The 22,134-nt window shown below is 44.2% G+C and overlaps 2 protein-coding genes across 2 annotated transcripts in view; both read right to left on the reverse strand.

Moving 5' to 3' along the window:
• The window catches only part of yeats2 (YEATS domain containing 2), a 39,356-nt gene extending 37,873 nt beyond the window's left edge, over positions 1-1,483 (reverse strand). The window contains exons 1-4 of the mRNA XM_080010352.1: positions 1,352-1,483; positions 556-660; positions 341-438; positions 94-186 (exon numbers count right to left, since the gene is read on the reverse strand). Coding sequence (XP_079866478.1) covers positions 94-186; positions 341-438; positions 556-655 — 291 coding nt within the window. The 5' untranslated portion in view covers positions 656-660; positions 1,352-1,483. The remainder of the gene's footprint in view (positions 1-93; positions 187-340; positions 439-555; positions 661-1,351) is intronic.
• A 2,100-nt stretch (positions 1,484-3,583) lies between these two features.
• Positions 3,584-21,963, reverse strand: klhl24a (kelch-like family member 24a). Its single transcript, XM_080010878.1, has 8 exons — positions 21,727-21,963; positions 20,040-20,159; positions 19,092-19,936; positions 16,850-17,034; positions 12,350-12,468; positions 8,368-8,556; positions 6,821-7,009; positions 3,584-6,550 (listed from the first exon to the last, which is right to left on the reverse strand). Exons 2-8 carry the CDS (start codon positions 20,112-20,114, stop codon positions 6,350-6,352), a joined length of 1,803 nt encoding a protein of 600 aa, XP_079867004.1. The 5' UTR covers positions 20,115-20,159; positions 21,727-21,963; the 3' UTR covers positions 3,584-6,349.
• Between the last annotated feature and the right edge of the window lie 171 nt (positions 21,964-22,134).

A 22,134-nucleotide genomic window follows, 5' to 3' on the forward strand; every position in this document is an offset into this window, starting at 1 on the left:
GTTTTGGCGCGTGGGAGTTTCATTAACGGTTTGCAATCGGAATCGCATGAACACGGCTTAAAGTGTGATAATATAATCGAAAGCGCAATTTACCTCTGGAATCTTTGTGACACCGGCGTTGGCGTAGTAGTTGGCCACTATGCAGGCCCTCAGCTTGTCCATCATCCTCCTGGCTTCATTGAGTCGCTAAGTCAAACCAGGGAATGACAACCAACGCAAAACAGACTTAAAACAGGCTTCTTCATAACAGAACCACTTTGACTCTTCTTCCCTGAACAATAATAATAATAATAATAAAAAATAAAAAAAAAGGGAAGCTGATTCAGAGAAGGGATGCTACCTGGCTGATCACTTCGATCTCATGCTCCTTGTTCTTCATCTCCAGAGAGAACTGCTCCCTGATGATGGCTTCGATCTTCTGCACCGCCGCCTCCCGGGCTGGAAAAAGGCAAAAGGAGAGAGAGCAGAATAGATCTGAATCCCAGAGCAGTCTTTTCGAGGGGACGCCCCGTGTCCTCCCAGCAGGTGCGTGATGGGTCCCTCTCCTCCACTCACCGTTATGTTCCACCACTTTGTTTCTCTTGCTGCCCTGGAACAGGGAAATGTCTTCGTAGTCGGGATCATGGTCCTCGATCTTCCTCTTGATTCCTGACATGACTGCTGAGGAAAAAAAAAACAAAAAAAAACACACAACATCAAATACAGGTTTAGACAGGTTGGGTTAACAGTGCCGAGGCTGATAGACGGACAGACAGACAGACACATACATACATACATACATAGCTACATAGATAGATATAGATAGATAGATAGATAGATAAAGACAGACAGGTAGACAGATATATATATAAATATTAAACAATGGAAATATCCAATCAACCTAAAAATAAACCATTAACTTGTGTAAACTTTAATCAACAATTCCAAATTTAAAGCAGGTCATTGTACCTGTATACCTGCGCATCTCCTGCGCAACACTGATTAGTTAATAATTAATATATAGATATTTAATAATTTATAATCAAGCGTTTAGAAACTTGCCATTTTAGTTATCCAGCTAAGAAAGGAATATGCCTTTGTTTTACGTCAACGCTGCCAGGTAGTTGTAGTCATCCATTCCTCTATAAAATCATAGCAAATGTCAACACGGGGCTGCGAAAACTCCCTGAGCCCCACCGGGACTGGGTTAGCTGTCCGGCTAGCCTGTTAGCTGCTTTGTAGCATCCTGCTGCTCAAATTGAATGTAAACCAGTCCAATGGGCTAACTAGCCGTACGCCGTTGCACCGTTATCACCCATTAGAATTGTTTTAATTCGGCCTCCGCCTTGGGAATATCAGACCGTAGCGTTACCTCTGGTTGCTGCAGCCACCGGGTGCCAGACCGACGGACGGGAGATTCCCAGCGAGGTTAGCTTCGGGGCTACCAGTAGCAGGCTAACCTTAGCATAGGCTAAAGCTAACGCACATCTGACCGGGTTTAAAGGGTTGATTCCCCCGAATGCAAACTCACTGAGACAGAACCGCACCGAGGAACGTTTCTCTCTCTGCGGGTTTTTATCATTTATTCCCCTTCATGACAACGGCTTGTGTTCATCTTGAGGACGTGTGTTGGAACTTTAGTGGAATCTCTGACTGGGCAGGCGAGCTAAATCGTGGTGCTTGGCCCATGCTGTTCTGGGAAAGGGTCACCAGAGGCCGCTATTCTGCAATAATAATAATAATTATTATTATTATTATTATTATTGTTATAATAACAATAATCACAACAATCATAATAACAATGATAATAATAACAATAACAACAATAATAAAAACAAAAATAATAGCAGGAATAATAATTAGTACTAGTATCAATGTTGTTATTATATATTATACATATATTAACTATAACAACAATATGTTATATTGTTATTGTTATTATCATTATTTACAATAATCAATTATTCAGTTTAAAAAATGATTTGACTGATTTCACCCCAGTTTCCTCCATAAAGGCTTATTCCACAAACCCTATAGTCAGGTGGTTCTCAGGATGGGGTCCGGGGACCCCCAGGGGTCCTTCGAGGGGTTCCAGGGGGTCCCCTGCCAAGTGACCGATAGTGTAACATCGTCATTATTTCATCTAAAAGACTAAGAACCATTCGATAATGCACATTAATGACAGTTTATACCTAACTGCTTTTTATCTAACAATAAAACTCTCCTCAGATTGGGGACCCAGAGACAAAACATGATCAAACTGGGGGTCTGTGGCCTAACACATATCAAATAGAGGGTCCTTGATATGGAAAAAAAGGTCCATAGTCTAGAGCTCATTATGGGATTTAATTAGAGAGAATTAGACACAAAACAAACAAAACCTTTTTGGAACTGGCTCAAATGATCGTCACAAGGCTGGTCTCTAGACGCCGTTCCTCATGACCTATAGGAAGATTCCCATTCCCAAATATCTTCTGTATCTGATTAACTTTTTATTTTCATTTTGTGTTATTTGGGGGTTGGACTGCACACACGCGTGCATCGTTTATTGTGGGAACCACTTTGCTTTGTCTCCATATAACCCAGTTAAAAGAATGTTTGTGGTTTAAACCGCTCTGCAGACCGTAAAGCTCATTAATCCATACTTGAGGGATGGTTTATTGTGAATAATATGCCTTCACAAAAGATATTGATTGTAAAAAAACACAAAACATAATGGTTCATTGAGTTCTCTGTCGGTTTGTTTTTTGAATTATTAAAACCTATAATTGTTGTAATGAATTTTTAAGCTTCTCACTTATTTTTGAAGATTTATATGAGGAACTTTATTGGGTGCTTATTACTTAATGTTTGTGGTTGATGATTGATACTGTCTGAACTGTCTGAACCCATGGGCGATCCTCCATGGGTTTAATCTCACTTAATCACAAAGTCTCTCATTATATATAATCTTTTCTTCATCTCCAACTCCTCTTTTTGGTCCCTGAGGGTCCCCAGCAAAAAATTATTACATTTGAAAGATGTTAGTCTTGCAAAATCATCTCTAATAGAGAAAATCATATTAAATGCCTGGTCGCATCAAACCGGGGGTCCTTCATATACAAAAAAAAAAGTTTAGAATCACTGCAAAGAGATTTAAAAAACGTATAATAAAAAAAATGCAGCCAATGCTGCATTTAACCAAAAATGTAGTGCTTTGTTTTTAACTTTATTTTCACCACTTTGGAAACTGAAGATGATCCAGACCAGCATCGCGACATGAACACACCACAATGTACAATTTCTAACATAAACACCCGAGCGAAAGCATTGGTTCCAATGGTTAGCGGTTATTAGTGGTGGTTTTAATGTTGTGGCTGATCAGTGTATAGTATACTGTTTTGTTTTTATTTATGAAATGGTACATATATTTATTTTGTGGGGACGCCTCATCCTTATCAGTGCCGTGGTGCCAGCATCAGTTAATGAAAGGCTCCTTCTTCTGGCTGCTGTATGAGAACAGCATATCAGACATGGAAACAACGGCTGGCAGGGAAACTATTTACGTACCTTCACTGATAAAAAAAAAACTAAGCACATTTCACTTTGGATAGAAGAACTTTATTGATGATTCACACACACACACACACACACACACACACACACACACACACACACACACACACACACACACACACACACACACACACACACACACACACACACACACACTCCAGCCATTACAAAGCTCAACATACTGCCACTCAAAGCTTCAGAGTTCAATTAAAGAGTATTACAATTCATGATGCCAATATATTCATATCAGCATCACATAGTTTCTCTTTTAGATTCATATCCAGGCACAACGGTTAGCAGATGAAAGCCTCCATCCTGCTTCGCATGTCACGATTGTCCATCAAATTGAGCCCATTACATACAGCCCAAATACACTCACATTCTAACAACACACACAATCCCAAAAACTCACCGCAACAAAATCAGAGACATGAAAACACGGCTTAAAGAATACAACAAAAAAAAAAATCGATATTTCAATGAGTTACAAAAGACCCGGACTTTTATCCAATTGGGAGTAAATACTCAGTGAAATCAAAGACGCACACACGCTCATTCTCACTCTCACGCCACCTCGCTCTCTGTCTTTATTTTTATTTCTTTATTTTCTTTCTTCCTTTTGCTTGTCTAGCCTCTGCTGGTAAGCACAGAATTCTGATCGGACTGTAGGTATATAATCCCACAACAAAATGCCTCTACAGTGGTAGCAAGACAAATTGACCAGATGGTGGTTGGTGGTACAATGAGCCATGACAGGCTGTGACCTGCAGGGGGCAGCGACGAGACCCTCACTCACTCACTCACATACGTCGGATGAATGCAAAGAACATTTACTGATACAGTAAAAAAAAAAAAGTTAAAAAAAAAATTCCTATTTACATAGTTGTACGTTAAACAGGCTTCTGTCAAAGTGCACAATTTGGGGCTCTTGATTAAAAAAAACAAAAACACATCCACACAATATGTAAATTTAAGAGAGATACATTTAAATAATGGATGAATACAAAAAATGTTATAAAGTTACCATATTCACAGCAATATCTCTAGTCTATCAACGCCAACCATACACGCATGGAGGTTTCCGTGGTTACCCCGTTTTTTTGGGGGGGAGGGTTTGTCATGTAAGTGTACTGGTGAGTGGTTGCGCAGCGCTGATAAAGTTCTGATCAGGTTGGAAATAAGAGGCCAAGCAGACTTTTAAATAGAGAACGATCCGCAGTGTTTCCACTACAACCTTTGGATAGCTCTCTGTAGTCTGCGCATTCAGGCACGACACATACTGTAAGTATTTCAATCCCCTTAATCAAATCATACACACTTATTCAGAGTAGTCTTCGAGTTTGAACTGCAAAGGCTTCTGACGAATAATGTCACACCCACACACCCGATAATATTATCTATTAATATGTGATAGAAACACTTCACTAAACTTACAAAAAACACAACAACAATAATAATAATACAATTCACTTGTAAAATACAAAAAAAGGTAATAGAAGTATAATTTAAAATAAAAAAAATTAAATATCAGTTATGTATGGAATATTAAAATGGCTTCCAGACTTATGTAAAGAGGCACGCAGTGTTTCCAGGGAAGTACGACTGGTGCTGACACGGCAGAAACACAAACACACGAGGGAAGTGAGAAGTGGTGATAAACAGAGAACGAGGAAGCCACGGTGGAATCAGAACCGTAGCAGGGGGAAGGAGGGAATACCTGACTGACAGAGAGAGAGAGAGAGAGAGAGAGAGGCCTGTTGGGGTCAGGGGAAAGAGCCTAGCAGATAACGGTAGACAATCCGTTTGCAGCATTTTTTTTTTTTTTTGCCTTTCCTTCCTTCTCTGCCTCCACCGGTTCAAGGGTCAGATTCGACATTTACTAATTCACTTATCGACTGATAGTGAGGGTTAAAAAAAATTATACACAGCTTGCATGCTGTGTTTCCAGGTGTTTATCGGGTCGTACTGTGTAAATGTTGTGGGCATAACAGATGTCCATCTTCTAGCAGATGATGCCGCAGTAGCATGGGAGTGCCTACATTATTATTTGAATGTATCCAGCAGAGACCTCACAATGAAGCCTGGTCTTTCCTAAGTAAATATTGATACAGAATCTGCCTGTTTTTTTGCAGGGATATCTTCCAATCTTAAAGTCTTTACTTGCTTGTTATTACTATCTGTGAGCATGTGAGCTTATTGGAAACCTTGATGTTGGTGTGATACCAGGCAACATTTAGAGCAGTAATAAGAGGCCTGCTGCCTGGAAGTTTACTTTAAAACTACAAATTAAAATACATAAAAAGGCGGGTAATTAGAATGGAGAATCTGAGAATCTGCCGTCCAGGCTGCTGTTCTGCACAGACTTAATTTAGTTGAGAAGCTTTATCATTCCTCTCCAACCATCAAAAAACAAATCAATCAAATTCAATATATGTCTATGATCTTATGGCCTAAATACCACCTCCTTATGTAATTGTAATAATTTCACTGCTGTGACCTTACATCAAATGCACTTGTTCACAGTATTATAAAACCATTTCATATGGTGGTTTGCTTTCCTATTTTACGTCATCCAACCTTGAATAGAATTACAGATATTTGGTGTCAGCGGCATTAACAACCGTTGGGTGGTCGTACAGAAACACCATGAAGGGCATGAGTGTTGCTACATGAAGCTACAAGAAAACAAAATACGGTCACAACACAGACCTTTTTGAAGCAAACTGTCCGTGTGTGTGTGTGTCTGTGTGTGTGTGTGTGTGTGTGTGTGTGTGTGTGTGTGTGTGTGTGTGTGTGTGTGTGAGAATCCCTATGGTCAGGGCCTGTGGAACTTTTCATTGTAGCGGTGGATGGTGACGCAGCCGTGGTAGGAAATGGGTCGGGGCATGGCCGCCACTCCGGTGATGATGCCCGTGGCCGGGTCGTAGCACAGGATGCTGTCTGACGCCTCGCCGGTCTCCCCTCGGCCTCCGAGGATGAAGACCTTCCCGTTGCACACGGACATGCCGCAGCTCTCCTGCAGGGAGGCAGTAGCGAGGGGGGAGAGAGAGAGAGAGAGAGAGAGAGAGAGAGAGAGAGAGAGAGAGAGAGAGAGAGAGAGAGAGAGAGAGAGAGAGAGAGAGAGAGAGAGAGAGAGAGAGAGAGAGAGAGAGAGAGAGAGAGAGAGAGAGAGAGAGAGAGAGAGAGAGAGAGAGAGAGAGAGAGAGTGTAAGAGGGAGACATCTGACGGCAGATGTAGAATCCTTGAGTGGTTGAACCCATGGAGCCTGTTGTTGTGCCTTGTTACCTGTTTGCTGAAGGTGTGGACCACGTGCATCCAGTAGTCCTCAACGGGGTCATAGCAGAAGATGGACTTGGTGAGGCCTCCGGACACGTAGATCAGGTTGTTGAGGGACACGGCCGTGATGCAGCGCTTGGCGATGGGGATGTTGGCCCTCAGCAGCCAGGTATCCGTCTCTGGATCGTAGCACTGGACCTGCGATGGAGAGTTTGTTTGGTTTGATGTGGATTTTGGAAAACAAGAGCAGCGTGATATTGCGCACTGAAATTAATGTTTACTTTGTTTGGGGTGAGAAAGCACATGGTGTTTTCCTTCTGTTCTTCTTTCCACTCTTTACGGGCAAAGAATGTAGAGAACTTTGGAAAATAAGTGTATCGTATTCCGTAGTTTGGAAGACTGCCACTGGATACTATGTGGGCTCGCAGCCAATCCCTGCATTCCCTTTCCCTCGGCGGTTTCCTCCCAAACTCCCAAATAGCCGCTCTTCCTACGCTGTCTCTCGTTACTGCCGCTAATGTGAACAACATGCGTGTAGGCATGGACTGCGAAGGATCATGTGACCTCCTTGGGGACCAAGTGGACAACCCGTAGCAGACATAAACCGCTGGAGACGGTCAGAGGCCATGATGAACTCTCGCCCCAAAGGCCACGCATTCTGACACAAATAGACTCCCAGACGCACCTAATCGAGCCACCGAGGAGATACTGCTCCTTTTGTCTTCTATTCTGTGTGTGTGTGCGTGGATGGAATGCTACAAATGATCCAGTGGAACCAGCTATTACCAGGACGAGAACGTCTCCCAACTGTAGCTTGAATTCCTGCTCTTGTGAATGCCACTGTCTTCCTGTTTACTGCCAGCTCACAGCTCCCTTTGGAAAACAAGAAGGAATCACCAACCCCCAAACATTCCTGACCCAGGGAAACAGATTGAATGTCATATTTAACTCTCGTCAGCTCGCCCATCTCACGGTCCAATAATTAAAGAATTACATTTCCGTTGTGAAGAAATCAGTTCTAAATCTTCTGCGAAGGGTTTTGTTACTGATGCTGGGACCACGAGGAGGGATTTCACTTATTTTAAAACCAACATCCTCACTCTTCTTGGTCCACGTGTCACATCATCCAAGGGGTCATCCCCTCAGAGTTCAATGACTCATGACTTCATTCAGTGACTCATAATATAGGCTCCGCCAAACCTGAAAAACCACACCACGCATGTAGATTACCATAAAGACAATGAGTTCAACTAGTGAATCACGCAGTTAGCAAACTGATGCACTCCAGATCAACAAGAAAGACAGACAGGGACATGTGGATTATAATGTCCCGGAGCCTTGGGCTTTGGTCCTGGGGCTAAACGGTGTCCTCCCAACAGAAGATAAAAAAGCTAATTCCCAAACTGAAGTGAACGCCTAACAAGCTGGGTAAGCAGCTCCTTCGCATGCCATCGTCATCTTCTCAGCGGGTTCTTGCGACAGTGTTTACATCCCACTGTCGTTACCGGCTCGTGGGTCCTGTCATTTAGACGCACACATCTGCCGCGTTCCCCCACCTTGTCGGAGCAGGTGTTGTCGTCTGGGCCCCCTCCGATGACGAAGAGCTTGCCGGCACAGCTGACCACGGCCGGGGAGCTGACAGCCTCCTTCATGGGCGCCACCTCCGTCCAGCGGTTGGAGAAGGAGTCGTAGCACTCCACGCTGCTCAGGCGACTCTGGCCGTCGTAGCCGCCGACGGAGTAGACCTGCGGACGAACAGATCGGAGGACGGGAGTGAGATTGACGGATGGGAACGCTCGATGCATTTCATTAGAACCGACTGTAATGAGCCTGTCTGTCTGACTATTAATACAATACATACACACAAAGTCATTAACTACTGAGAGGCAGATGTGTTATTGCCATGCATTTGATCTGTGAGATCTGTGGGTACGAGACAGATTTTGCGCCTAGGTGGAAAGAGAACCAGTCAGCAACAAGACTGACACAATGCTTCACAACAAACATTACAAATTATGTTTCACAGACACATTGCAAGATGCAAACACTCCTCTGCTGATGGCTTTTGATTCATGCTGTCTTATCACCTGAAGTAGTGATGCCAGCAACAGAAGATGCCATCAACATCAAAAAATATTTGGCAGGAGTCAAATGACTGATATTACATGTAGCACGATTATAATTGTTTTATTCCCACAAACAATGTAATTGGGTGGCTGACAAAAACCAACTGCCAAATCGTGCAGAGACTGTGTGTAATGAATGGCATGACATGGCCATGTGATATTTGTCAAGTGGATCTCTAGTATGAGAACTACTGTGTCAGGGAGGAATCATGCCATTTCCGATGTGTTGGAGATAAATCTCCTTTTTGACAGAAGAGCCGCAGGCTGGGTGATGAGAACGGAGTGTGTTCATGGATGGCTGGTATAACCGTTTTCTTTTGTAGAGAAAGAGTTCTTCGTGAAGAGATCTGTTATTCACCAATGAATGGAAATGATGAGAAAGATGTGCAGCAGACAATAAACCTCACTAGCGGTTATAATATATGGACGCCTTCTAAACAAGTTGGTCTAATGCAACATTTCAGCCCCGAAGCCGTTCCTGCCTCTCCAAGAGTAAAAACAATGAGGCAGGGAGGAGGACCAAGACAGTAAGAAAGAAAGAGGGAAGAAAGAAAGACAGAGAAAGAGAGAAAGAAAGAAAGAAAGAAAGAAAGAAAGAAAGAAAGAAGAGAATAAAAAGGAACATATATCGGGAAGCAGATGGAACGCTTGGCTATCTGCAATGCAATAGTTTCACCTCTCTCAACAGGACAGTGGAGGGAAATGAAAAACAATGAAGAAATAAACACACAAACAAACAAACAAACCCTAACTCCGGGACTGGAGTCAATCAAACAGAGACTCTTTGGGAGGGTGTTTTTGAAGGGGGAAGGCCTCAGATCCCTCCGTGGTGTTTGTCTCCGCCGCGCCGCACACACTCGATGAGCACCCCACAGGGCACGCTATGTCAAGAGGTGTGCATTCCACGCAACCTCCGCGGCCGTAGCGCATGCTCCAAGGTATGCGATCCTAAATGATTAACCGTTCCTCGCGGACGGACTGCGGGCGGCTTTTCTATAGGTACGGCGCGGAAACAGCTAAAACGACAAAACCCTGCTGAGGAAATGATTCATGGTGAAGTGAGCTAAGGCATGGAGATAAAGAGGAGTGGAGAGACCGTGCGGATAACAAAAACAAATGGTGACCAATTGAACAGAGAAATACCAAAACACAGGATTAAAAAGTGATGCTCCATTACAGACCGGTATTAAAACCTTGATTTCACAATTTTAGTCTTTCCTCCACAAACATGACGAAACTGGTTTTCCTCTTGGGCGGTCATTCTCGAACAATCCTCCTCATTTTGCTGGGGCCCCCCCGGACCCTCTTGAAGGACCCCTGGCCTCATGTTTTGAGAGCGTGCGTAAGACCACCAAGTGGACCCCCAGCGATATGGGATGAAGAACCTGTTGTTGTTTCTACTCGGTGTGGGGTTTAAAACGGTGTTGCAGTCAAGGTGCGGCCACGGCAGTTTATGACCTCATTGCGGTGGTATAACTGTGTGTGTGTTTGCTTTTTGCCTGTACACGTGCATGTGTTAGTGTATGTGCGTCTGCGTTTGTCTTTGTTTAATTCCGTGGAAGGGCAGATCTCGCCATCTGGGCTGCTTTGGTAAGGAAAAGCGACTTCAAGATCATCTCGCAGATCTAGCAGCGAGCAGACCTCCAGGGTGCAAAGGGAGGATGTTTGCGCAATCGTTGTCGTGCCCTTTCGCCGCAAAATAACTACGGCCCTATTGAACTCAAAGCCACGGAGGAATTTGTGAATGAGCCTGTGTTTGTGTTTGTGTGGGTTTGGGCATGTACTGAACATGGGTTCTACATGTATGAATGCATGTTTGTGTATACAATTGAGTGGTGTTTGTCAAAATGACTCATCCCAGTGTCGTGTGTGTTTGTCTCAGGTGCCACTCAGCACAATGCTAATAACATATAATTACAGCACGGACGTTGTCCTGGAGGTAAACATTACATGCACTACATATTATAAATGGTCACTGTTTGTTTTGCATTAGGATAAGTCTTTCCCAAACATGTCTATCAAGTTGAGGGACCTTTCGTAACAAAACGGACGGTTAAGAATATCTGTTCAATAGATCGGTTATTTGTGATTAAAATCTTCTTATGCAAATTCCACAACATTTCTGTGTGTGTTGGACTCTCGCCAATGTGTTCCGAGTTTCAACAGAACACTGCGAACGCAGCAACAAACGCAGCGCAATCTGGAGTTCCGGACTGCTTCCCTGCTCCTCCTCCAAGAGGAGCGAGCCGCTGGCATGGAGCTATGGAGGTCCTGGGGCAGCCGTAAGTAGACGCGGTACGAGAGTAGAGCCGCTGATGTGTAGGAGCTCACCGGTCGGCTCACGTGTAAGAACATAGAAACCTGACTGTGACTCAGAAATCAAACGACTGCCAGATCGGCATTCCTGTTTTGGATAGAATCTATATGGACCCAAGAGCCTGTGCAGAAACACCACGGAAGATGTTTTATTTTTCCTGGCAGTGGCGATTGAATACATGTCCTTGTACTGAGTGATGACTGATCAATGGGCTTGGCAATTCTGCCAGGTCAGGCGTTGGCTGTTTTTCCCTGTTTCATTTAACGCAAATTATATCCGTTAGAGCCGTCACTGGACATATCAAATGATCCGACACTGGCGGTTTACAACTCCCCGGACAAACTAAATGGACATATATGATTTGTTTCGATACAATATCACTGCCAGTCACCTGGTACTCCCATGACTCCTCCTGAAGTACCGGTACGGGGAAATCTTCGAAAGCCAGAATGAGACTACGAAAGGACATGCATGTAACACATGTTACGCTATTATAAGTCAATAGCTACTAAGCCCACACACATATGCACATGATCAATTAACCACTGCTGCGTGCAATGACAAACTCAGGGCTGGATGATGCACTGTGGCCCTACTTTTCATGGCCCATCACCTAACACTATATAAAGCCACCGCGGAACAGGGAGCTCAGCACTCGGAACAGCTCCGCAGCCTCGATCAGAGCGATCTTTTGATAAACCCCTGTTTTAAGTAACCCTGTTTGTTTTGTCCACCCGCCACTTGTGAGCCGACTCATGAGAACCCCCCACCCCCCACCCAGACACAAGATTGATACTGCTCTTAAAACTACATGTTCTTTGGCACAAGGGGTGTGTGCTTTGTGCTCGCTGAACGGGAGTCCCTGCAGTGGCTCTCCAGGGTGTCAGGTTTCAGGATCTCAGAGCAGACGGAACTGCCTTTTTTTCCACTATTTTGAAACCAAATTGTATGTACTTGCCAATTTTTTTAATCATTCAAATTTGGCTGGGTGGTTAATAACAAGTTTTTCTGTGGTGTGACAAACTCCGAGCACATATTTATTTTTGCTTCACAGGGACTTCAACGACAGCTTGATGGACGCAAGTCAATATTTACCTTGCCCAGCAGGACGGCCATCTTGTGTCTCCAGCGGCCTTTGTTGAGGGAGGCGACTCGGATCCACAGGTTGAGCTGAGAGTTGTACATCCACACGTCCCGGCTGTTGATGCGACCGCCTGGAAGTAAAGCACATTTCACACATATTAGTCACTTCAGCATATTTCCATCCAACGCTTTTCACTGGGAATTTGTGTTTCAATGCATTTATGAGCCAATTTTTAAGACCAGTTCAATGCCAGTGCCGAGGGCATTTCCCAAACTTTGATGGGATTACGTTTTTAATCTCAAAACCACATTTCAATTCATAACTGGGTCTCAATGGGACGATAGTCTCCCATTCACATATCAGAATCTGAATCAAAACCAGAATCAGAATGAGTATTTGTATGTACGCGGAATTTTGTCATGGTGATTATTGCATATCATATGATCTACATATGATTAGGTTGGGGTAGAAAATAAATAGATAGATAGATAGATAGATAGATAGATAGATAGATAGATAGATAGATAGATAGATAGATAGATAGATAGATAGATAGCTATACAAATGCAATTCTATGCAGAGGATAAATTATTGGTATGGGTATATAAAGGTATTATATAAATGTAATATATGTATTTACTTAGTTATTACAGTTGTACAGTATAAACACACACACAAAGGCACTCTCTCTCACACCATCTCACATACACACTGTGTCAAATATATTACTGTTGGTTTCTTGGAACAAAAGGGATACATGAGACACCAGAGCAGCTCCTTTGGCTGGAGCTCCTCAGCTTTATCTCAAAGCAAACATCACTGATAAAAAGCCTTTTCTTTTTTTTTTTTTATCTAAACCAGACCTTGAACAACACAAAAGACAGCCAACCAGGTTCAAGTGTGACCAAAGCATGTTTTTTAACAAGCCCTAACAAGAGTCTCTCTCTCTCGCTCTCTCTTGCTCTCTATTTACCCCATTCCCCACCTGTCTTTCCACACACCTGTCTGTTGATCCTTCGCGGAACAAAACAGGGGGCTGCTTTCTAGAAAAGCCCGCCAGGCATGACAAAGCCCAAAGGAATGAAATATAGGCTAAGCCGAAATACAACACAGCGCAAATAGCAATGACCTTTAAGGAATAGCGACGAAAAAGCTCAAGCTCAAAAGCTCCGTAAAAGATAACAATGGTGATCATGCTCTGTGGTTACTGCAGCGTTTTTTGGAGCCGTATCAATCTTTTGTCTGAGGTCCCGTGTTCAAAGCCCTAGTTCAGGGCGCACGTGTGTGTGTGTGTGTGTGTGTGTGTGTGTGTGTGTGTGTGTGTGTGTGTGTGTGTGTGTTTTGTGCATGAGCACTATGGATAACATCAAGATGAACACAGTGACAAGCTGTGTTATTTCACACTGGGACATAAATTGATACCATGGTGGTATCAGTTAGTATGGAACATGAAAATTAATAAAAGGGGTGCCCCACACCTTCAGTGCCCCCTCCCCACCCCCTCATTCTAGAGACAAATTTACCCCGGGAGGTAGTTTCGACAACCTTTCTAAAAGGAGCGTTAAGTACAACAGGGATTTGACAAGGTATTTCGTCAGAGGTTTGGATTTCATTAACAAGAGGCGACGAAGCAATATCCGGGCCAAATGATGAATTTGCCCGTCAAAACGAAAGGTGTCTCGTTCTCTTTTGTACTCGTCTGCCGTCGGGCAGAGATATTCTTTTCAAGCCGCAGTAGGGAAGCAGACAACCCAGCCCAGACGGTGACAGAGAGACACCTTTCCTTCTATTCCGTCTAAACGTCTAATTCCTCACATGCCTCAGGTCAGACAGTGTGGAGCCTCAGAGGAGTCACTTTAGTCAAATTAGCTTAAAAAAAAAAGTACCTGTCATACTTCACATATAGTTCTGTACACCTACGCCGATAACTGGTCTATGTGTAACTTGGAGGAAAAGCGTTAATCATCACAGAGGACGTGCGCTGTTGCTAGCCACAGTTGTTGAGTGGCATCTCGAATAGTTGACTGTGGGAGGACTGGAATGATTGTTCTCACGGAACCTAAATTTGCCTATACCTATACACAGTTTAATACAGTCCGTCCCTTTGTTTTTTAACGACCTCTTTGGTTATCTATAATAATCGAGTGCCGAATACTATGGAATTCCTGGTTTTGAGGGGAGGAACCTGAGAATACTCACCTGACAACCATCCCACTTAACTACTGTATGTTAGACTGTACACTTGTTGCAAATAATAGATGATCACTTATGAATGATGCAACTGCTATCCATCAACTAAGATATTCAATGCCGTCTGCCCACAGTTGAATCTTGTTTTAGGATAGTGGAGTGTTTTAAGATTGTTTTAAGATAACGGTAACACTGTAGACGTAGACGTGACAGTAATTAAGTCGTGGTCAGGCTCTCTGTCCCAGGACAGGAAGGCTGTGATATGTACCGAATGGCGACCCATCCTGTTTAACACTCAAGTTGTGCCGGAGACCCAGACGCCCCCGGGTCTATCTGCACCAGCTCCAAGTGACATGGACGGCAGGAGTGGGTGGGGTGGGGTGTACGGTAAAAAATAAAAAAAAAAAAAATAGGAAAAAGTCTGAAAAAGACTAATATGAAGAGGGGCATCGAGACAAATTAATAGAGGGGCAAATGAAGAAAGAGAAAGACGCTTATGAATCCCTTTAGAAAGTGTGTGGGGAGGGGGTGGACTGGTAATCCGGCTTACCGGGCATTTTCCCGGTGGGCAGTACACCTTGGGGCCGATATAATTTTTAATAAAAAAATAAAAATTGTCCAACGCCGGCACATGATGCAGCAACAGCGACCTGTTGGTTCATTTTCAATACTGAGACTGGGCTGGCCCAATCACGTTTTCAAAATTTTTTGTCCCAGCCAGTCCTGGTGAGGGGAGGGTGAGTGTGTGTGTGTGAGAGAGAGTGAGAGAGAGAGAGAGAGGTATGCTGACTTTTCCAGGCAGCGCTTGCGGGGAGATTGATAGCACACATGAGGACCTGGCACAGGGAGAACATGGAAATACATACACACCGCGCTCCCTCACTCTTTCTCCATTTTTCTCACTCCCGGCTTTGTCTCAGGTCTCTACCGTCGGACGCGGATAACAAGAAGGAGGTTTCCCAGCGGAAACCACTCTCACACGCACGTCTTATTGCTTCGCTGCTCACTCCTGGAAAGCATTCTTTTTAGAATTACAATTAAAATGGGAGGAAAACACCTTGTAATTCTTATAATTAATCACTATCACAAATAGCTCCAACTAATGAAACGGACTAGCAGGTAGTATTTTGCATCAGATTTTCAACCACAATAGTCTCACGTTGTCGCACCAGTGTGGGCCAATGACGGACGCAGCCATAAGCTCAGTGTAAACCACCTAGATTCCCGTCTATAGCAGTGGATAGCCCAAAGTAGATGTCAGCTGATTGCCTACTCCTTCGGGAATCTGAGAATGCCGTGTAGTTTATACAAAGGCGGGTGAGATGGCGCGCTGTCCAATGATTACAAAGAGAGCGGTGGATTCGGCCAATGAGGGCCTCCCTTGACACAGAGCCTAGAGAGTGCATCCAGATGTTGCTCTCAAATTTTCCTTTGACTCAGGCTGTGGCTGTAAAAATAACACAGGGCAAACTGCCATCTTGCGACAGCCCTTCCTGCAACTCCACCATGAGACTTAACGGCTGTTCAGCCATGTGTAGCTTAAGACTACAGCAGATTTTTTTGTTAGGCATTGAACAAAAATAGAGATGCATCATTTGATCGGCCGGCGACCCAAATCGGCCGGTTTCCAGCTTTGATCGGCCATGACCGCTGACCGGCCGATATATCCGATTCTTTGCCGGTCAAATTGACATCCACCATTTTTGTGGCACGATGGTTCACGTCATGCTAGGGCTGGGCGGTATATCGACTGACTTTTTATGGTATATCGATATATTTTCAAACAAGATATAGGATGAGACAATACCATTTATATCGATATAGTTTGATGTTGCATTAAAATACATAACCCATTTATAATACTCAACGTTAAGTCGCTTGAAATCACAGGTTGCAGTTTTTTGGGGTGGTTTCAAAAAACATGGTTGCTCGTTACAAAAACCTGACAAGCGACGTCGCTATTTTCCCCAATGCAGAGGTTCCCGGGCCGTGAGGAGCGATCTCAGCTCTGATTGCGCTGCAGAGCTGGATATTATTAGTACAAAAAAGCACTTTTTTATTTTGAGATTTGTTTGAGTAAGAGTGAGAGAAGTGCCTATAACCAGGGAGAAAATGTAAAAGTTATTATATATTCCAGGGTTTTATTATGAACATACAATTAAATTTTCCATTAAAGTAAAGTTACAAAAATGTCTGCGTGCTGTCAATTATAGTTCTTAGAAAGAAAGAATCGAAATGCAGAAAACTGCATTCGGTGCATCAGTAGACACAAATACACTTTAATGGATACGTACATTCATGTCGGAACATTTGTCTCTCACCTGAAACCAGGATGTCGTTGCGGAGGGCACACACCGCGTACTCTGACTTGGTGAACTCGGGGAGTTTGGCCAGCGACTTCCACTCTCCCGTGACCGGGTCGTAGCACTCCGTGTACGGCAGGTTGAAGCCCCCGACCCGTTCGCAGCCCCCCACCACCACGATCACCTCGGAGAAGCCCGTCGACCTGCACGGAATAAGGCCGAGGGGTGGAGGGAGACGATGAGACAGAAAGTCAGAGGGCTCAAAGAAAACACCAACACAGAGGACATGAAAATACTGCACAAAAACGTAGACACAGCAACAATAGTATCTCATCAGATCACGGAGTTTGAGCAAATAATAACATCGACAGCACGACATTTACACACTGAAATATAATCACAGAAGGCAGGCGATGAGAGACAGATCGGTGGTTCCTGCTGCCGTGGCTATACTTATCTTCAAAGAAAAGATTACATCAAAACAAAAATATCCATCAAAGGGTATCATTATCGCTCAACAACGGCTGGACTAAATCTTATCTTCCACGCTCAATATGATTTTCAATCATCCTGAAAGTTCAAAATAGAGACTTATTATGCTGCCTTTATCCAGAAGAAAAAACTTCAACTGAGCTCTCGTGGAAAACGCTTCTACGAGAACGGGTCCCCCGCTCTGGTGCTTGAGCATCTTTCTTTGTTTCCCTTTGCTCTTCCCATCCTACTCCCCGCCACCCAGGTCAAAACTATTCTCCTATACCCCTATACGAGACTTTTCACCTCAGTGTATATGTTTTATTTACAGGTTTGTAAATAACTTTGGTGGTTTTCACTATGATTTTGTTGTATTGTATTGATTGTTGCCTTGTGAACAAAGAATCCAAAAAGACCCAAATCATTCCCTATGCCTGTTCCTCCGTGTTCCAGCGTGCTTTAACGAGGAATTGTGTTGTGTATGTGGCAGCGCCGGGGAGGAGGTGGTGATTTGATCAAGTGCTCAGATAACGTGTTGTGTGTGTGTGGCCACACATGTGTGAATATCTCATTTGTAATTAAGAAGCCGTGGAAAGACTCTAACTAGACCAGTTAGACACCTGGGGGACTTGATCACCCAGTGGCCCCCGGTATGGGTACAAATGGAGGTGTGTATAAGGCATCTGTTTATAGCAGGAACAGAAAGATCGGGGCCCCGGGGCGGCAGAAGCAGCCGGTAGGTAGACAAACAGCATGCATGGCTGGCTGATCCCATCCAATCTGCCTGGATACTGACACAGTACGATGTAGACATACGTCACACAGCCCTGCTAACCCACTCACTGCTCACACTTAACCCTTGCCGTTGCTCTGGGGAAGAAGGACAGCTGCTCTGTTGTTAACTTTTCACTTGGCCACCAGATGCTCGTTATTGTGTCTCGATATTTGACTTTCAGTTGTTCTGAGCCTCTGTACACAAAATATCAAGCTCTAACATGCGACCAGATACTGAGAAGACGTGTAGCGTGGTGGAAAAAACGAACGAGGAAGTACGCTCATGAACCTGAACATGTGAGCAAGGTGAGTTCCACCTACTGGTATGACAACAACACTCAACATTCCGTGATCGCGGTTCTTGGAACACTGTCCCTTTTTTACCGGAGCATATGTACCGACATGCCCTTTCCCAACCTTCCTTCCCCCCTTGATACATAATCATTTCAAAATAAGGCCAGTTAAAAACAAACCTCAGTCAATGATGGCTTTGTCTGATCAGCCCCGTCTTCCTTTCTCTCACTGTCTCCTTCTCTCTTTGCGACGCACAAACTGATGACATTTTATAGGGTTATTGGATTCATTTATATCCCAAACCACACGGGGTGAAAGACAAGAGTGGGGCGCTCCCGTCTTGAAAACGTGTCCTATTAATCTCTCGCTGATCTCCTGCTCTTCAGAGCGGGAAAACACCTCTTAACCCATGAAAGGGCTGAAGGAAAAGCAAAGTTCAAACGAAACGATTTCCTTCCCAACAAGTCAGAACGATCGTCTATTTTGACTACCTCAATCTTGTAAAAGCTTTTCCCTGGAACTCTGAATTTGGACTAAGCCAAGGAGGAAGAGAGCTGATGTTCTAATTCAATTCCTCTTTACTACAGCTCAGTGTGTAATTCATAATTGAATGATAGTGTTTCCTTGTTCAAAAGAAGGTGTGGATGCAGGAACTGTGCTCAACTTTGTGATCACGTCTATCGACGATAATTTTATCCCATACAGAGGAGATGAAGGGTACCTGCGTGGGCGTGTTCTGGGTGACATCATCTCGTTGCCCAGCACATGGTAGCGCCTGGCCTCGTGGAGCAGCTGGTAGCATTCTGGAGCATTCTGGATGAGCTGGTCTCCCTCCACTGTCTGGACAAAGTAGTTTGGGTGCAGCAGAGGCAGGCGGACGTGGTGCAGCAGGTCCTTAAGCATGGGCTTCCTGTGCTCCACACTTTGGTAAACCCATCGCATTACCGCCTCAAACACCACCTCCTCCTTACCGATGGCCAGCTCATCGCTGGCGATGTACTCTTCCAGCTCCTCTCTGCGTAGGTCGAGGAACTCCTCATGCTGGGCCACCTCTGAGAAGTTGGCCAGGGCGTAGATGCGGCAGCGACTGGCCAGCTGCTTGAGGGCGTGGGCGTCGGCAAAGCGCTGGATGCCCAGGCAGTTGCAGGGGTCCAGCTGGTCCTCGAGGAACTTTGCACAGGCGTCACGCAATGTGGTTATCTGGAACAGGCTCGAGGTCTCGAAGAGGAACTGCACATTCTCAGTGGTGATTTTGGCGCGGCCCGTGTAGACGTAGCTGAGGAAGGAGTCCATGGCCTCGGCCAGGATGCCGTTGATCTCCACTAGCATTTCGCGGCTCTCGCGGTGGTCGTTGCAGAACATGGCTCTGAAGTACGAGGAGCAGGCGGAGAGCACGGCGCGGTGGCAGGGGAACTCCCGGCCCTGCACACTGATCACCACGTCGGTGAACAGGCGGCAGTCACGAAACTCATTGAAGACCTGGAGGATTGCTTCGGAGTGGGAAGAGCCTGAGGAGAAGTCAAATACTTCCTGGCTGGCCAAAGTCTTGGGGTCCACCTCAAAGACCTAATGAGACAATAAAGCATGTTTTTTTTTTTTTAAAGGCTACAATAGCATTAACAAACAGAGATAATCAGCCCCGAAGAAGGGTTGTGTCATTTGGAGGCACCTTGCGTTTGACGGCAGGGGAGTCTCTGGTGCCAGAGTCTTCCCTGTTCAACCTTCGGCCCAGAATCAACACCATGGCTGCCACTGTCAACGCGGAGCTTCCGCAGATTCTTTGAGGAATCTGAAGAGGGACAAAAGAGAGTATAAATATAAATAATAATAATAATAATAATAATAATAAATAAAAAAGAGAAAACAAACAAATATTGTGCAATTCATGATTCAACACCTCTGATGTGATTCTATAGCGTGTGTCACTACATAAGGATATAAGGAAACAAAGTATAAACAAAGTCCAATGTGTGTAGCAGGTCGAAAACAACCTACACTAACTCAAACTTCTTATCTGGCTTGAATCACTACTGGGTTAAAATAGCCGTTGCAAGGAAGAAGAAATTTGAGCTGGCCACAAATCTATGTAACACATCCTTCATCCTAACTAAAGACAGTTGTGCCCCGCAGCACAACACACTGGTTGGAAACCTTGAGGACAAAGAGGAACTGGCGGGAGAGGTTGAGCAACGGTTTGAAGGCCGACCTACATGTCAGTCAAGTTTGTTTTGAACGGGGAGTGAGGCGATTATGAGCGGCTACGTCACCCTTTTATGAACAATAAAGTTTCAAGTCGCAAAAAAGGAAATCAGCGGATCATGTTATTTTCCATCTTCCTCATCTTTACTGGGTTTTTTTCTGCCCCCTCCCTCAGCATTTTATTACCTCAGAAGGTACAAGTATATTAACCCCTCCTGCAGTGGTTAAAAAAAAACAGCCTTTTTAAGATGTATCACGTGCTATAAAGTATGCACTTCTTATACACAACACTGCAACCGCACTGGTGCTTTTCCAGTGGTACAAGGTGCATTTGAAGCCTTGTCAACATCCTCAAAGCATGTGGAGCCATGTGGAGCGGGTCGGAGGGAAAGCTGCAGAGGGAGCGACGCTCCGAGGCCCTTGTTTTTCGTGTGGGCTCCCGCGAGAATGATCAACTCCTCGACGAAAATGTTTGGCCACGGGTCATATTCCTGACGCGTTCGCTATTCGCGAGGAAGCCCGACCTGGTGCTTTCCAAACAGTCGAACGCGTGCAGCTGTTCCGATCACTTACCGCATGTGCCGAAGAACCGTATAGAACACATCACACAATAAAACACATACATACTTCATACATATGGGGCAATATTTATTTACTACAAACGTAGTTTTATTCGTTCATTGCACTATTCATGAAGTGTTCGGAAAGGAGACGTTGCGTTTTCGACATATAATGATCCACAATTACACCGTAAATAAAACGTAATATAACAAAATAAAAATAAATATACACACGAAAGAACTTTGTTTCCCACATCTATCCCATGGATTGCTTGTCTTTTTTTTTTTAAATTATAATTACGTAGTATTTGTTTATTAATGTTATTCTCAGGCGTTTATTATTATTATTTTTATTATTATCATTATTGTTATTATTATTATTATTATTATTATAGTTGTTGTTGTTGTTTTGGTTGTCCTGTGGCCAGGCCAGATATTCTAGTACGTCACGAGGAAACATGTCTCTTGCCGACCGTTAGACCCTGGACCATGCGGACATTAATGTGCAGATAATTATTCTATTCGAAAGGAAACAATAAATACTGTAACATAAAGTTTGTCCAAATACGCGTCACACCAGCGTGCACAGACTCGTACCTTTTCCGGAAGTTTTGGGGGTTTTGTTTTTTTTTCCCAGGTGAAGCTTTTTCTTCAGACTATCGAACTTAGAAGTAAAAAAAAATAAAAAAATTAAAAATAAAAAAATAAAAAATAAAGTTCAGAACAAAAACTTTATCGGATTAAACTGAACTCCGATCAAATGCCGCTTCTAACAAGCACGCCCAAAGAGTTTTGAGGAGAAGAGCGGGTCGTTACACCGCCGAGGCATTTTGATTTTGTTATTGAGGGCAAAGACAAAGAACTCTAAGTTACTGTAAACACAGGACCCAGATATACTTGTCAAGGCCCACGGAAACTCCGTCCCCCTGGAGCCCGGTCAGCTGGAGGGGGGGGGGGGGTGGCGATGTCTTATGGGTAATGTAGTTTACTCGTCGCGCCGGCCCA

This window comes from Zeus faber, assembly GCF_960531495.2.
Source record: "Zeus faber genome assembly, chromosome: 12".
Classification (NCBI taxonomy): domain Eukaryota; kingdom Metazoa; phylum Chordata; class Actinopteri; order Zeiformes; family Zeidae; genus Zeus; species Zeus faber.